The 16,971-nt window shown below is 39.6% G+C and overlaps 1 protein-coding gene across 2 annotated transcripts in view; it reads left to right on the top strand.

Annotated features, from left to right (window-relative positions):
- The window catches only part of FBXO11 (F-box protein 11), a 79,170-nt gene that overhangs the window by 54,124 nt on the left and 8,075 nt on the right, over positions 1-16,971 (top strand). For both annotated transcript variants that reach the window (XM_075496587.1, XM_075496586.1), the window contains exons 8-11: positions 35-141; positions 234-345; positions 5,463-5,569; positions 5,655-5,792. In XM_075496587.1, coding sequence (XP_075352702.1) covers positions 35-141; positions 234-345; positions 5,463-5,569; positions 5,655-5,792 — 464 coding nt within the window. The remainder of the gene's footprint in view (positions 1-34; positions 142-233; positions 346-5,462; positions 5,570-5,654; positions 5,793-16,971) is intronic.

Here is a 16,971-nt window from a genome sequence, read left to right as displayed (position 1 = left end):
ATAAACTAAGACTTAATAAATGTCTTCTTTACAGCACCTGGAAAAGTAGCAGATAAAGTTATAATAGAAAACACTAGAGATTCCACCTTTGTTTTTATGGAGGGTTCTGAAGATGCATATGTTGGATATATGACAATCAGGGTAAGAATCTCAAAGTTCAGCAGAGCTTTTAATAATTTCATTTTAATGCCTGAGCCATTAAATAAATACTACATTTCTGTTTTGTTTTCCAGTTCAACCCTGATGACAAATCTGCTCAGCACCACAATGCACACCACTGCTTAGAGATTACCGTGAACTGCAGTCCAATTATAGATCACTGTATTATTCGAAGTACTTGTACGGGTTAGTGGGCTTTTTATTGTTTAAAATTAACACTGTGTTTAAAGTTACTAAACTAACCAGGGCACATGGAAGCAGCACACAAATTGGTTATGATCACTATTGGCATATTTCATTTTTTGATGCAGGTGTTTAATACAGGTCTGCAAGCCGTATTTGCCTTGAAATGGCATTATTACAGTGACTTCTTTGTGTCCAAGACCTTTGTGATAACGTATACTCGGTCTTCTATTTGAATCAGTTTGGACTCTCTGGGCAGTTAGTTTAAAACGTGAAAAGTGACAGTTTATATAAAAACTTACCTGGTTTTGGTATATATAGTTGTAGCTGGCAGGAGAGGGCATTTGAAGGGTGCACCCATGGGACTCTTACATTAGGTTCATTGCAATATGCAGTATTGGGATTGGTGGCATTGAAACAGTCATGAGCTGTAATTGCTAAGCTAAGTTCACCTTTCTGTCAAGAGTGGGATGATTTGACATACTCAAAGTATGAGTTCCTAGCTATACAGGCAGAAGAAATGCATAGTGCGGAAAGTTAGACTCATTTAATGATCAGTGATAATGAGGAATTTACACTGCCTGATTTGGGAAACATTGGTAGTCTGGATTCAGGAAAGAAAGGGTCAGAGGCAGTGGAAGTGAGAGGCTGGATGGCAGTTCACAGTCATTGGTAGGAAGACATGGCAGTTCACAATCACTATACACAAGACATGGCAAGTTTAACATGTTTGAACACAACCAGGTGAAATGGAGTTGGAGTGTCAGAAAGAGGAGGTACAGGAGAATTATGATATTGAGTCTTTGCATGGAAATGGCAATATGAACTTTATATACCTAAGTTTAGCTAGTGAAATGGAATGGGTCTGTGCAGCAGGCTGTGCATAAAGGTTGCTCAGCTCAACATAAAGGCAAGGAAACAAGGAGATCTTCAACTGGATATAAAAACTACACTTTTCTGGTACGAACTATGGAGGAGGGAATTCTGTGGGGAACTGTAATAAGAAGGGTGGAAGGATTCCTTGTCTGTGCCTTGTAGAGGAAGATATGCTCTTTCTTGGAGGTTTCAGGCTATAAAGCACTACTTCGCTTTTGGTCAAGGCAGCTCTACGCTTTGCAATACCATCTGTTTTATTGGAGACATATCAGCTAATATGTGGAAGTGTTAAAAATGTAAAAAGAGGAACAAAGGACAGCTAGCTGCTCTCAGTATCTTGATTTCTTTGTTTAATGCTAAATACTGGGAAATTGAAGTATATGAAGAAAATTTGTTCTGGAAATTCCTGTACTAATACTGGGGACCCTGATAACCAATGAGAGGAATTAGATTAATTTCTTGGACCACATTTGGCTTGGTTATAAAAGTAGTTGGAAGAGCTGCATGGCTTCATATTGAAACATGTGCTTATAGATAAGCTAGTAGGTCTTGATGTTTTTATGAAAATTGTTTATTAAAATTAAGCTTTAACCTTTTTCATGACCACTTTTCATTATGGAAGACTGTTTCTGAGAATTTTGGACTTTTGCCCTCATCAATACTCTGGATTTCTGATTGTTTGCTGCATTGACTTACTGCTTCTCTTCTCCAAGGTTAAAATTTCTGGTCAATTTTGGAGGCTGTGTGTAGGCTGTACTATCATCACTTATTGATTATTAATTTTTATTGACTTTTTTAATCCTACCAATCCTTGCCATAACCTACTCAGGAAGTACTGAGTATGTGTAAAAAGGGAGGAAGAATGGCAGTCTGCCAGAAAAGGCATTTACTGCTTCCAAGTCAATGACATCTCTGAAATATTGATCCATAACCATTCAAAATCTCTTCCTAGCACATGCTTGATACCCTTTCTGTAGCTCTCCTAATTGCATTAAAGCATATTTCTACATTACATCATATGAAAAGTTCTTAATGTATGTAATATGTGAAGATGGGAGCTATGTTAAGTGTGAGCGATTTAAGCTGGATGTCTCTTGCTGCCAGTCGAAAGCATCTTTGAAATATTTTTAAATAAAGTTTAAATGGCAAGATCCTGAGTCTAGAGGTTCTATTGCATCCATTGTAGAGGAAATCTGTATTAGTCCTCACCTTGATAGATAAAAGTAGTAGTGGATGGCAATGTGCCTTTAAGTATTGCTTAAGTGTGTGCAATCATTATATTCTGAGTAAACAAAATAAAGTCTAAACCAGTAATACATGTGCTTGGTACTCTAAAAGGACCAATTTCACACAATCGATAATGAAGTCCAGTGAAGTGAGTCAGAATAAAGATTGCTTTCATTTAAATAACCTAAATGTGATAGAGGTATACTTTTAGAACATCACACTGGGTTCCCAAAAGTCCAGAGTTCCTTGGTGTCACCAAAAGAGGTAGAGGAAAGGGGAGTGAAATCAATTATGAAATACAAGAAATGAGAAGTTACTAGCAATTAATATAAATAGGAAACTAGGAATTGCGGGAAACTGTGGGGGGGATCCCCCCCCCCCCCCCAATACAAACACCCCAACAAAATACCCCCCCTACCCTGCCAAAAGAACTTGATAAACAAGACAAGATGTAATGTCTGTCTAGAAGAGGCAGTGCTTGTGTCTTAACTTGGGGAACAAAGGAAGTTTTAGCAGTGATGCTGATCCATCATAGAATGGAAGAATTTGAATGGCAAAGTGTTGTGTAATTTTTGTTCCATATTTAATGAGAATAGGCAGGAATGATAAATGTGCTTATACCCTAGAGGGATAATGAAATATGTTCTACTCTTGACAGAAACCATGGATGAGGTTAAACAGCTGTAAAAATAGACATTCTAAAATCATGCAGGAGTTTAAAAAGAACTAGCCAAGAAATCTTCTGGGCTCCCATTATGTATCAACAGTAATTTGAAACCTGGGTGAGATGGTGTATGTCCTGGGGCGGGCAGCGCGGGGGAGATTAAACAGGATGAAGTATAGCAAGTAGTACTGCCTATTGATCCTGGGTAGAATAATGAGATGGTAAATGTGGAGGTTTGGTCAATCAAGAATTTAAAATTCATGATTGAAGCAAATCAGTTTGTATTTACAGAAAGTTATAATGGTTACATCACGCTGTTAGCATTCTTGATGACTTTCTTTGACTAAAAGAAGGTAGCAGTCCCGGTATAATTACATAGATCCTTAAAAAATATTTGACTTCAACGTATAGTGCCTTAAAACATTAGAATTTTACAGAATGACCAGAGCACATGTTAAACAGATGAAAGATAACTTTCAGGGTAATTATAAATTACTTTTTTGTGGCTATTTCAAAGATGACGTCTTGACTTTAGGCCACTTTATTAATGACTTGCAGAGAAGAAATAAAATGCATATTGATGAGACTTGTAGACGGTGAAGACTTAGGGTATTATAAATAACCAGGAGGATGGGTCGCTATGCCCTTTTCGGAAGGTAGGCTCTCAAACAATATTCACATTAGTGTGGACAAGTGTGAAGTTACACACGCAACTCGCTTTTGTTCCTAGTTTTAAGTGATAAACCTCTCTCCTGGGAAGCTGGATTCCTGGGAAAGGCTTAAAGAATCATTGTGGGTAAACAGCTAAATATGAGCCCTCGTGTAGTCGAGTGGGCAAAAGAACTGGTGTGATCCTTGGTTATACCTATGGGCATTTTGAGCAGAAGTAGAGAGACTGTATTACACCTCTCCTTAGTCCTGCTTCAGAATAAAGTGCTCTTTCCTGGTGTCCATAGCAACATGTTGAAAATTTAGAAACAGTTCAATAAAAAGTCCTAAAAGATAAAGCAGAAAAAGTCAGTTGTAATGAAAAACATACTGACTGCAATTTGTTACTTTATCAAGGAAAAGGCTGAAGGAGTAAATTGCTTGCCCTGAATACCTGCATGTGTTGGGTATGGCATACACTGGTATGAAGAGAACCGGTAACTGGGTGCTAAAGCTGGAGGAATTCAGATGAGCAATTAAAGTGTAAATTAACAGGGTAACAACTCTGTAACCAGCTAACAAGCTTTATGGTGGTTTCTCAGTTGTTGGAAATATTCAAATCAAAATTAAATATGTTTCTGAAAGATACGTGCTGAAGTTCCTGCTACTAGAATTGAAGCAGGAATTAATTCAGGGAATTATTATAGCCTGTATTATTCATAAGGTCAGACTAGACAATCAAAATAATTTCTTTAGGATTTAAAAAAAAAAAAGCTCTGTAAATGAGTCTATGAATTATTAAAGTGTCATCTTTGTGGTACTATGCTGGAAGGTAATAGGAAAACTTACTAATAGAGCATGCACTGACTTGCTTGTTTAGTGATGTTTAATTGCGGGGAAGGTGTGCGTTATGTAGGCCAGATACCCTGAGATGAGGTCTTACCTTTCTGAAATTACTGTGAATCTGCCGTTGATTTTTAGTCACCACAGAATTTCATGTTTTCATACTTTGTGGAATTAAGGGAATTGAGCCGATCTGATGAAGTCCTGAGCAGTTTGAGTCCTAGTTGCCTGAAAAGGGTTTATTTTCTGGGTAATGGTATGGTAGCTGAAATCATCCAAGGAGCAGCAACAAGGAGCTTTGTAATTCAGCTGGGAAGAGACCTGTTGGTTTCTGATGTGTAGTTCTGTGCTCAAGATTGTGCTGTTTGTCTTCTGCTCATCTTTAGCTGGACAGTGTGTCTTTGCTACAAAATTATTATTTGTTTGGGCTCTTTGAAGTACTGGGTTATGAAAGTTTAAAGGAAAGTAAAATAAGGCAGCAATTAGCATAGAATTTTATTCTATTTCTGTTGTCCTTTGTAGTAAACAGTCAGTGTACAGTGGGCCTAACATAGGGAAATAAACGAGTGAGAACTTTCATAAGCATGAATTACTATATAAACTATTGTCTATTCTGGCAATCATATGCAGCTGTGTAACCTTGGCAGAGTGATTTTTAAAGCAACTCCTTCCTTGGTTTTTTGCATCTGCAAAGTGATGACATTAGTGTTTTTCTGCCTGTGGTTTGCAATGCTTTGGCACTGTGCATGCTGAATCTTCTTTAAATATCAGTTCACAGTAACTTTTCTTGCAAAAGCACTGCCAGACTATTTATAAATACACTATGCTTTGAAGCTATGGTAACTGTACTGTTTTCTTCCAGTTGGCTCTGCAGTATGTGTTAGTGGCCAGGGAGCTTGTCCTACTATTAAACACTGTAACATCAGCGACTGTGAAAATGTTGGACTTTATATTACAGACCATGCACAGGTATTTTTCAGTATCAATTTCTTTACTTTGATAAAATTGTTTACTGTTCTTGATTCCAGTCCTAATTTACATTTTTATTTCCCAGGGAATATATGAGGACAATGAGATCTCCAATAATGCGTTAGCAGGGATTTGGGTTAAAAACCATGGAAATCCCATTATCAGACGGAATCACATTCACCACGGACGTGATGTTGGCGTTTTCACTTTTGACCACGGCATGGTAACGTATATGTCTTCTTTTGAAGAAAGAAACATAGATGTTGCATAGCTAAAGTCTTCAAATTTTGCCTGTCATTGAAGAAATGTTTTAAAAACCCATGCTTTTCCATGTGAACAGATATTTTAAAATATGCCTACTGTTCTTCTCTTGCCCTTCAGTGGGCAACTTCACTTTAAAGACAATTTTAGCTGAAAGAGGTTTAAGCAAGCTTTTTGCAGTTGATTGGCAGCCTGTTACATTGAATTATGTTGCAGTGACAAAATACCTCTTGAAATAGGATGTAAATGGTAGGCTTACATTTACACTATCGCTTCATTCTTTTTCCTTTTGAAATGGAACAAAAAATAGGGTGCTGGAAGATTTAAAAATGAAATAAAAAGCTCCATGGAGACTTTATCAGTCTTAATGTTAAATCTCTGAAACAGGGTATGTCCAGCTTCTCTAGGAAAAGCACTTTTCTAGCATGGAGTTAGTTGTGGGAATTTTAACACAGAATTTTGTTTCAGAATTCAGGCCTTCTTTCATAAAAACGTTTGTTTCTGTGGGAGGAAGGTGATAACTTCCATGTACATGCAAAGTAGTGAATAACGAGTTTGCATAGCCCTTGAAATAAACTGAATTAATTTTTGCTGCTGAAATAAAAGATGATTATTTGCTGATTTGTTTTAGCAAAATATTCTGCATGTCTTCCAAACAGTGCCAAATCATTGTTTTTCCTGCTTGAATGTCAAAGTCCAAATTGACACCACCCGGCTGACAAAACAAGCAGTTTTCTTTTAGTCATTCTTAAAATGGCAGGTCTTTAAGGATGCTTTCCATAGAGCGCAAGAGCTCTCAATCCCCAGGTGTAGGAAAGGAAGGCAAGAGACTGGCATGGCTGAGTCCAGACGTGCTGGTCAAACTAAAGGCCAAGAAGGAAATGCACAGGCAGTGGAAGCAGGGAGAAGTATTCTGGGAAGAGTATAAGGATGCTGCCTGGTTGTGTAGGGAGGGGGTCAGGAAGGCCAAAGTGTGGATGGAGCTGAACTTGGCAAGGTACACAAAGAATAATAAGGGCTTCTGCAGGTATGTCAGCCAGAAAAGGAAGGTCAAAGAAAGTGAACCCGATGAGCAAGACTGGCAAACTGGTAACAACAGACAAGAAGGCTGAGGTACTCAACTTTTTTGCCTCAGTCTTCACTGAGGGCAACCTCTCTTCCCACACCTCTCGAGTGGATGGACTGCAAGACAGGGACTGGGGGAGCAAAGTCCCTCCCACTGTAAGAGAAGATCAGGTTCATGACCACCTGAGGAACCTGAACCTATACAAGTCCATGGGACCTCACGAGTTGTATCTCAGAGTCCAGAGGGAATTGGCTGAGGTAGTTGCCAAGCCACTTTCCATGATATTTGAAAAGTCGTGGCAGTCAGGTGAAGTCCCTGGTGACTGGAAAAAGGGAAACATTGTGCCCATTTTTAAAAAGGGTAGAAAGAAGGACCCTGGGAACCGCTGACCTGTCAGCCTCACCTCTGTGCCTGGGGAAGATCGCGGAACAGATCCTCCTAGAAGCTATGCTAAGGCACATGGAAGATAGAAAGGTGATTCGAGACTGCCAGCATGGCTACACCAAGGACAGGTCCTGCCTGATCAACCTAGTGGCCTTCTGTGATGGAGTGACTACTTCAGTGGACAAGGAAGGAGCTACGGACATCATCTATCTGGACTTCTGTAACGCCTTTGACACAGTCCCCCACAACATCCTTCTCTCTAAATTGGAGAAATGTGGATTTGATGGGTGGACTGTTCGGTGGATGAGGAATTGGTTGGATGGTCGCATCCAGAGGGTGTAGTGGTCAATGGCTCAATGTCCAAATGGAGATCGGTGACAAGTGATGTCCCTCAGGGGTCCATATTGGGACCAGTACTGTTTAATATCTTCATCAATGGCATAGTGGGATCGAGTGCACCCTCAGCAAGTTTGCAGATGACACCAAGCTGAGTGGTGCAGTTGACACACCTGAGGGACAGGATGCCATCCAGAGGGACCTTGACAGGCTTGAGGAGTGGGCCCATGCGAAGCTCATGAAGTTCAACAAGGCCAAGTGCAAGGTCCTGCACCTGGGTTGGGGCAACCCCCAGTATCAATACAGGCTGGGGGATGAAAGGGTTGAGAGCAGCCCTATGGAGAAGGACTTGGGGGTACTGGTGGATGAAAAACTGGACATGAGCCGGTGATGTGCGCTCGCAGCCCAGAAGGCCAACCGCATCCTGGGCTGCATCAAAAGCAGCACGGCCAGCAGGTCGAGGGAGGTGATTCTGCCCCTCTACTCTGCTCTGGTGAGACCCCACCTGGAGTACTGCGTCCAGCTCTGGAGTCCTCAGCACAGGAAAGACATGGAGCTCTTGGAGCGGGTCCAGAGGAGGGACACGAAAATGATCAGAGGGCTAGAACACCTCTCCTCTGAAGAAAGGCTGAGAGAGTTGGGGTTGTTCATCCTGGAGAAGAGAAGGCTCCGGGGAGACCTTATTTTGCAGCCTTTCAGTACTTAAAGGGGGGCTTATAAGAAAGATGGGTACAGGCTTTTTAGCAGGGCCTGTAGCGATAGGACAATGGGTAATGGTTTTAAACTAAAAGAGGATAGAAATAGTCTAGATATAAGGAAGAAATTTTTTACAATGAGGGTGGTGAAACGCTGGAACAGGTTACCCAGAGAGGTGGTAGATGTCCCACCCCTGGAAACATTCAAGGTCAGGTTGGATGGGGCTCTGAGCAACCTGATCTAGTTGAAGATGTCCCTGCTCCATGGCAGGGGGGTTGGACTAGATGACCTTTAAAGGTCCTTCCAACCCAAACCATTGTATGATCCTATGAAAATTACACACATAAAAAGTACCAAACGTGGTCAGAGTATGGTGAACTAAATAAGGGATGCGGAAGTTAATATTGCTCGCTGTCAGATCAAGTGTAATGTTCAAAATCAACATGATTTCAGATTCCTTCTTGCCTTCAGAAGGATACCACAGAATTTGATTATCTTGCTGTAGACATTGGATATTGCAGGACATGGATTGCCTATAACTTTGGTGATAGGGAATAATACATATAGTCAGTTGCTTTGGTAGTTGCATTTTTAAGGGTAGATAAATAGGAATCTCTTCTCTGGTGCTGTGCTGTTGCTGTAATGAAAACCTCCCTGTAACAGACTTGATTTCAGAATGCTGCTGAAGAATGAGGTCATCCCAAACCGGTGCATATTTTGTGTACTCTGAGATACTAGTGCATATTTTCTTCCATACATTTTGTTCCTAGTCTTACTACCTGACACGCTTCTTACCTAGCTATGGCTAAATATATGCTAGGCTTCTTCTTTGGCAAGAAGACCATAATTAGACCCGGTATGTTATATCCACGGATGTTCTTTGTAAGTGGATGTCTTATCATCTAAGTAGTAGTTTTGCTGGTAGATCTTACTTAGTCCCTGAGAAAGATAAATAATACTCATAAAAATGCAAGCTTTAGACACTAAAGGCTTTCACTAGCTGAGAAAGATGAGTCCCAAGTCACACTTTTGCAGACATAGCTTGGGTGTAGAGTGGACCTCTGTTTTCGCATTTCAATTTTCTGACTTTATCTTCTGACCTTTGGATCCACTGTTCCTTCTGTATCCCTCATGTATTTCATCTTGCTGTCACCACCCCTCTCCCCCCATTTAGTATGTTCACAGATCTAACTACAGTAGACATTCATTTTTAACTTAGACTCATTCGATGCTTGCTCTAAGGAAACTATAGTCCACCATTTTAAAGTAATCTTATTCCTAAATAAAATGTTCATTAATTCAGGTACTAAATTGCTTTAGCTTTCCTGCTGAACTTCTGCATGAGGATTTTCTACACTGTGTTATGTGTTGGGGGACTGTTGGCTAGGTCTCAGATGCCTATTGAATAAAATAATAATCTCTCGTAATAAGACATTTCTTTGGGGAAATAAATTTCCATAATTTTGATGAATGATTAATGCAATTATAGCTAATACATAATGTAGCAAGCTTTCAGGAAAAAAACCCCATGTAGTTTTATCATGGTTAAGAGGAAGAATAGAAGCAGCTGGTTTTTGAAGATTGGTATTTTGATCCCTGACTGGGTGTTTTTAGGCTCACTAAATTGTGGATCTTTTTCCCTTTTGTTTAGGATATCTTCCTTCCCTTAAGTACTTGTTCCTTTGCTGCAGTTCTAACCCAAATCTGGTCAGGTTCTTGATGAGTGGCAGTCTGGAAATAGTGTTAACAGAAAATCCACTGTGGACAGAAACTAGTCGAGGCTTTTCTCCTTTCCACCCAAGTTGCTGGGGAGGCAGGGGTAAAGGAACAATGCAGTACTAGTTGCAGCTGTTTGATTTGCGGTTTCCTGGTCTCAGTGGAAGGTAAACAGGTCACGGAGTGCTGTTATTTTTGCTGCTGGCATAAAATCTTCTTGCCTGTGGAAGGTTGAATGTGGTGGGATTCTGCTCTGTTAGGTGCCTCTTCTCCACCTCTTAGTTAAATCCTAAGGAGCATATTTGTTCTGTCTTGGGCAAGATTATACCAGCCCAGAAGAATGCCCTTGTAGCAGTCTTCTGACAGATTTCTTTGCATCATTTTATATTCTAGAGATGTAGTCGTTTGGCCATTTTGCAAAGAGTGGTGGCAAACTTAAGTTATGTCCTTTGTTTTATATTATCTCATTGTTTGGATGCTGCCACTGCCTCATTTAAGCTGTATTAACGTATTGTATAAGCACTCCTAATCTGCTTCAGTGGATACATATATCCATACATCCCTCCAAGGCTTAAACAGGCTCAGAAACATGTAATGAAGTGATTTCAGCTATAGGAAAGCTGGTAAAGGAGAGTGCTTCAATAACTCCTGGAAGGGAGGTGTCTGTCTGTAGGCTTGAGGGTTAATTGGAAAGTCTGGCTAGGAGCTGCTTCTTGTTTCAGTACTGAAGTATAAATATTAAATATATGAGTATTGAAATATTAAAAAAATTAAAAAGCCAGACTGAATTCACTTGATTCATTTTAAATAAAAGTGTATTTGATCTGTTTTCTTACCAGTGGAATGCCTGTTCCAATGCTGTCATCAGTGTGATATCACAAGCAAAATGGAATAGAAATAAATTTTTCCTTTTTGTTTAAAGGAAACTGGCACATTAAAGAGAACATGTGAATAATATTTATCTCAGCTGCAAATATTATTGAAATCTTTCTTAGTCATAAACTTCTTTGAAAGATTCCTCCCCACCCCCCTTCCATCTCAAAGTCTGCTTTTGGCAGTGTCCTCTGTTCTGTATCATGCTAGTGATAGAGTTGATGAAATGACATCATTGGCAATATTTACATACTCCTTAAGTGACATGGTATCTTTCAGATACAAATCTCCATACCTAAACAAAAATGGATTTTCTATGTTCACTTCTCTTGCTTCCCTTCTGTTATTTTTGGGTGTGTGGTTTTTTTTTTTTTCATTGCTTGTGACTGAAGTGGGATGAGTACATTCCAGTGCTGAATTCCTACCCTACACATTTTTTTTTCCCGTGGGTTTCTGTGCTGGAGTGCTGGCTCTGAAAGGTTCAAGAGTGCTTTGTTTTTCAGTTTCATGCTCTCAGACTGTTCTTTGTGTTTTGATACTTGGAGAAATTTAACCTCTTATTTCTAAACTGGCAATATTCTGATGTTTGCCTTGGTGCTTGTGCCAAATGTTTAACAGGCAGGCATTAAAAATGCAGCATGGCATTGGCAGCCCTCAGTGCCTTAAGCTGACCTCTCTTGCCAGTTGCTGGAGACAAGTTACCAGACATTCATCATAAATTGTATTTAGTAGTTGTATGCAAACAACAGAGAAGTTCCAATTTACTGTAAGAATAAGCTTAACTTTATAGTTTAAAGCTGAGATCTAGCCATAACAGTCTCCATTTTCATTGCTCCCAAATGAGAAATGTAGCACTATTGCTTGTTTTTTTTCTTTTTGATGAAAGAAAAGTATAGTAGCATGTGTCTAAGTTGGGTGATTGTGCCTAGTTGGCAGCTCAGTCTTTAAAATTATCTGATCTGTAGTATTTAAAAGAAGTGTGTATATAAAGTCAAAAAAATATAAATGAAGCTTATGCCAGTTTCTATACAGACTACATAAAAACTCAGTTGGCCTTTTGCTGCAATAGCAAATTTTTCCTATGCACTAAAAATAAAGGGTTTGTTTTGCATCCCGAATGTGGTTTTCTTTATGCTGCATTTGGATTTTTGTAAAATCCACCAACTCTCAAATAAAGACCATTCCAGGCTTTGGGAGGCAAATTTTTATAAACATTTTTTGTGCTGTCAGTCACACTTGTTATTGCTATTTAAGTTGATACAGAGTCAGATACTCTTTAGCAGTTCATTTCTTTCTATCTTGGTCTCCTGGGGTGTTTTTGGTTTTTGTTTTTTTTTCTTACCCTGTTGGGAATACAAGTGTCAATAAACATTTAGGAAGTGTTAAAGCTTGCACAATTATCTTTAAAAAAAAAAAAACCCAAAAAAAACCCCAAAACAAAAACCAAAAAACACCACAACCTGTATTGTCCAAACAATAACATGAAATACCTCTGCGTTTCTGTAACGTTGTGATCTTTGAGACAGAGAAAGAAAAAAAGCCCTTTTAGAAATACATGGGTAAAAAATTCCTCTGAGAAGAAAAGCAGTGAACAAAATCCTATCAGTTACAAGTTTTAACCCTAATGGATTTCAAAGCGGTATTTGTTAGACTAGATAAAATGCAGAAAGCAAAAAAAAAAAAAAAATCCAAGTTCCATTACTGACTTAGTCTTGATGTAAAAAGTCTTCTGAGCTTGTCCAGCTGCGAAGGAACCCTTCTTTGTCGTCACACCAACTTTTTCTGTAGACTAAGTAGTATGTGGAAACATCAACATTACCGTTACTGTGGTGTTTGTCTGTCTGTTCGTGATTACTTTCTCTGCTCAGATCTTTAACAGGCTGCAGCAGTGTGTTCTTGCCCACACTTTCTGTCACAGTAGCTGTCATCTTGTGCCCACAGCTAATGCTTTGCCTGGCATTTTAAATAATTTTGGTGTACAGAGCTACTTTTTAATATTTAGGATTTTTCGAGCAGAAGGCTACTGCTAAGGTATTTTGAGTCTCCTTACGCTTGGTATTTTTGTGTAAGATTGTAATATTTTTTTTTCCACGTGCATCCCTTATTCCTTGTTCCTTATTAATCACAGAGGCCTTTTTTTCTTACTAAGTAATCCTGGCACTGCCCGGTGCTGCATCCTCCACGTTCTTCTACTGCTAGTTGATGAATTATGACCAGAAGCCCTCACAAAACACAAGTAAAATACCTAGCACACTTAAAAATCAGTCTGAGAAGGAGGTGGAGGCACTATAACGCTTGCAATTGCTCTATGCAGAGGAGGAGTATTGACCTTCCTGACCTTAATAGCTGCCTGGCAGAGTCTCCATAAAGGATCTGGGCTTGAGCTGCCCGACAGCTGGACAGAGCTTAAGAGCTGCAGGTTGGGCAGCCTGTGTGTGCTGTTAGGCAGAAGTGGTAAGAAAGGAACAGGCTGTTCCTAATGGTGTTACTGGTTATACCTGGAGCTGGCAGTAAGCTTTGGGTTTGCAACAGTGTTAGTGGGCCCTATGGATAATAGATCATTTAACTCCATACTTAGAAACACAATTTCCTTTTATTTCCTTGTTAACAAAATATAACAAAATAACTTTCCAAGAAGAAAACGTTATCTGAACCCATATGTGATTTCTTGGGATCCAGAAGTTTATCACTTTAAAAAAAAATAAATAAAAGGGAAGATGTTTTTGAGAGGATATAGTTCAAAGGCACAACAATGCCTTTTGAAGGGGCGCGGCTGTGGTGGCTGGAAAAGATACCAGGGATTGCCTAGGGGCATCTTAAAGACTGAGATTAGTTTAGCCCGTCTCCCTAGGGGGTGAGTTTGGGCCAAAGAAGTTGCCGTTTTCAGCAGAGAACAGCATAGGAAATAGGCGGTCTGGGAATGAGGTGGTTGCTCAGGACTGTGGAAAAACATGTGCCTTCTGACAAACAGCAATTCTATTGGTTTCAATGAATTCAGTTTAATAATTACGCACACAGGTGGTGTTCAGACATGGCCTCAACAAGTGTAGAAATACCCTGGGTTTAACTCCATCAGCTCAAAGTCAGCAGTTCAGCTTAAGCTGACTCTGCTTGAGGTGGACTGGACTTTTTAATGCAGTTTCTCTTCATGAATCTTGAATGTTATAGGATCTTACCTAGCAGAAAGCCTTGACTTTGACCCAGCAGTCATAGGATCTTACCTAGCAGAAAGCCTTGACTTTGACCCAGCAGTCAGCCTTATAAAGGAATCTGAGATATAGATTTTTTTTTTTTTCCTTCTCCCACTTTTGAGGAGCACTTCCTTCACAGAGGCTTACAGCAAATTCTCAGTTTCTTCTGAATCAGCAGTCCTCCTTTTTTTCAGAAAGTAGAAGAGTAGTCATTTTGAAGGCTCCATTTTCTACTTTTTGAAGAAATAACACTTGCACTCTGCTGTCAAGTGATATTACGGTATTTTAGGGCATATTGGGCAGAGTACAGTTAATCTACAGGTACTTCTGTTCCTCTCTGAAGTTGCATATTATGTAGATACACTGGGACACAAGCAAAGTGAAGGGGCCCTCACTTTCACTTCATTTCCAAGTAAGTTTAAAAGTTACACAGTATATGGTATTGTTTTCAGGAATTAAAAGTATTTGTACCAAAACTTCCTTACTATTAAATAACAGTGCTTGCTGAAGCTTGCAAAGATATCACTGACCACATGATAAAGGCTCTGCTTGTTTGCAACTTCTACATGGCATCTGAAATGGCTGTCATGTACCGCATCTGAAATACCTCTTTTCCTTCATCGTGTTGCTGTAGTCACAACGTATTTGGCACTCAAAGGGAAGATAATGTGTGAAGTAATCAAAAAGACACCAGACCATGTGTAGTAATATTTTAATTGAAATTATGTATTCCATTAAGAGGATTAAGCTTTATACCAAATTGTCATCTTACTTAAGTTTCTCTGAGGGCTTCATTTTAAGTGAAAATGAGGGGAAAAAAAGTGGTTCCTTTTGGGATAAGAAGTCCCAAAGACTGCCTGTTGGCATGAAGGTATATTTCTGAGGTCATCTCCTTTTAGATTCCCCTGTCTGTTAGTGTGTAGCTTCCTTGAGCTCTGAAAACATCTTGACTCACTGAAGAAATCTAATCCTAAATCCTTGAAAAAAAAATATTCTGAATATTTACAGAAAGTAGGCTTTTTCCATTTGACTTTTTTATTTGTCACCCAGAGAGGCCTGGGGAGCAAAGCTGTGCACACTGATAGTACTTTTTTGGAGAACGTTTAATCAATGCAGTGCCTTTCCTGGCTGCAATCCTCAAAGTAGGGAGAAGTGCATGCTGTCTTGATTTCCTCATTGAACTGTATGTATTTCTGCTTTTTTGTAATCAAAATATGTTTGATGAAGTCCCTTAGCAATTCACAGCATGTAAGTAATACAACAGTGAAACAGTGCTTTCTACCTAGGTTGGCAGTAACTTGAGTAAATTCTGTGTGGTGGGTAGTAGCAACCGCAGGCCTGAGGTGCTCATGGTAGTAGGTCATGTGAGTACAAACACTGGGATCCAGTTACACTGAGCAGTAGGAGGAATTGTGCTTTTTTGTAGTTCGCAAGTAAAAACCAGTCTCGTGATTAGTGAGACTAAGTAACTAAGTTAAGTGGCTACCGGAAAAACAGTATTTGGATGAGGTGCCTATGAGGGTGACAAAGATCAGTGAAAGTTGGGCCCCCTTCCTTTTGGGTCAGGTGTTTTACCTATATACATGTTATCAGTTCATTAAACAGGTAATCTTTTGTGTGATGAGGACTGATACTGCTAAAACTGTAGCTGGAATCATATAGATTGTTTATACTATAGATGGCTTTGCAGAGCATGGGGACAGATGTCTAGGAGAAAAGAAAGAACTAAGATTGGTTCACATTATCTTCCAGCCACGTGTTCTTGGATGTAAGGGACAGTGCAATTTTGGTTGTTAGTCAGCAGCAGAGTACTGCTCTGAATGTCATGTGCTCTGTTTTTAGTCTTGCCCTCTGCAGCTGCCCGCTGGAGATAGTCTGGGTTAGAGCTTTCAAGAGCTTGCATCCAAGCCATCCACAAATTAAAACACATCACTTGGTGATTGTCTACCATCTCCAATAAAAGATGCTTCCTCTCTTTCAGTTGTTTAGTTTCTGTTATTTTAGTTGGGCAAAATGGGCATATAATACTGTTAAAGTTCACCTCAAAGAATAGGTTGAATTTTAGTATCAAAATGTTCTAAAACAGCGTCAGAAAAATGCTCTGAAAGGGCTGACACAGTTACTTTGCATAGCCCTGGAATGAACTAGAATCGGAGAAATCATTGGGCGGAAAACAACCATTTTGCCAGATGAATTTTCAGATGGATCAGTTCATCATCCTGCTACACGAGTGCCTGTTGGCATAGCAGAAGGAGCATGCCTGGGATGGCTTTGTGGAGTGTCTTCCCCCCCCCCCGCCCCAGCTATGCTGTTTGTAAAGCGTTTGTTTAAATACAGTTTTGTTGTAGGCCTATTGCTACTATTGCAGTGTCTAAATAGAAGTGTACACCACTTTAAAAAAGGGGAGGGGGGGAAGTTTACCAGTTGGCTGCTCAGACCAATCCAGCCCTGGAAAAATTACTCATCTCCCACATCCATATGTATTTGTTCTGACCAGTTATTTCAAAGAAATTTAGGACACTTCTTCCTAAATAAATCTTATTCTTACCCAATATATATGGTTCTGGGTCTGAAAATAAGTAGGTAGTCTTCTCCATAGCCCTGTCCTTTTTATATTGGACCTGTGGGCTTTATAGCCTTTGAAAGGAGTCTGATCCTCAGGAGCTGCTAAGGAAACCTGATATTTAGTCCTCTTTGAGGTGCTATATCCAGAGTTGCCATTTTTTCTTGGTATTCCATGGGTAGTAATAAATAGCAATGTAAACATGGTGTCTTTGGAACAGTTTTTTATTTGGGCGAAAAAAAATGATACAGTGGCAGTAGCTGTTTTAATGAGCTATATAAGTACTTGCATATTGTCAATTTTGGTACTGTTTGCT

The sequence above is a fragment of the Mycteria americana genome, chromosome 3 (assembly GCF_035582795.1).
Source record: "Mycteria americana isolate JAX WOST 10 ecotype Jacksonville Zoo and Gardens chromosome 3, USCA_MyAme_1.0, whole genome shotgun sequence".
NCBI classification, from domain to species: domain Eukaryota; kingdom Metazoa; phylum Chordata; class Aves; order Ciconiiformes; family Ciconiidae; genus Mycteria; species Mycteria americana.
Note: the sequence above shows the minus strand (reverse complement) of the source record. Positions and strands in the feature narration are given on the sequence as shown.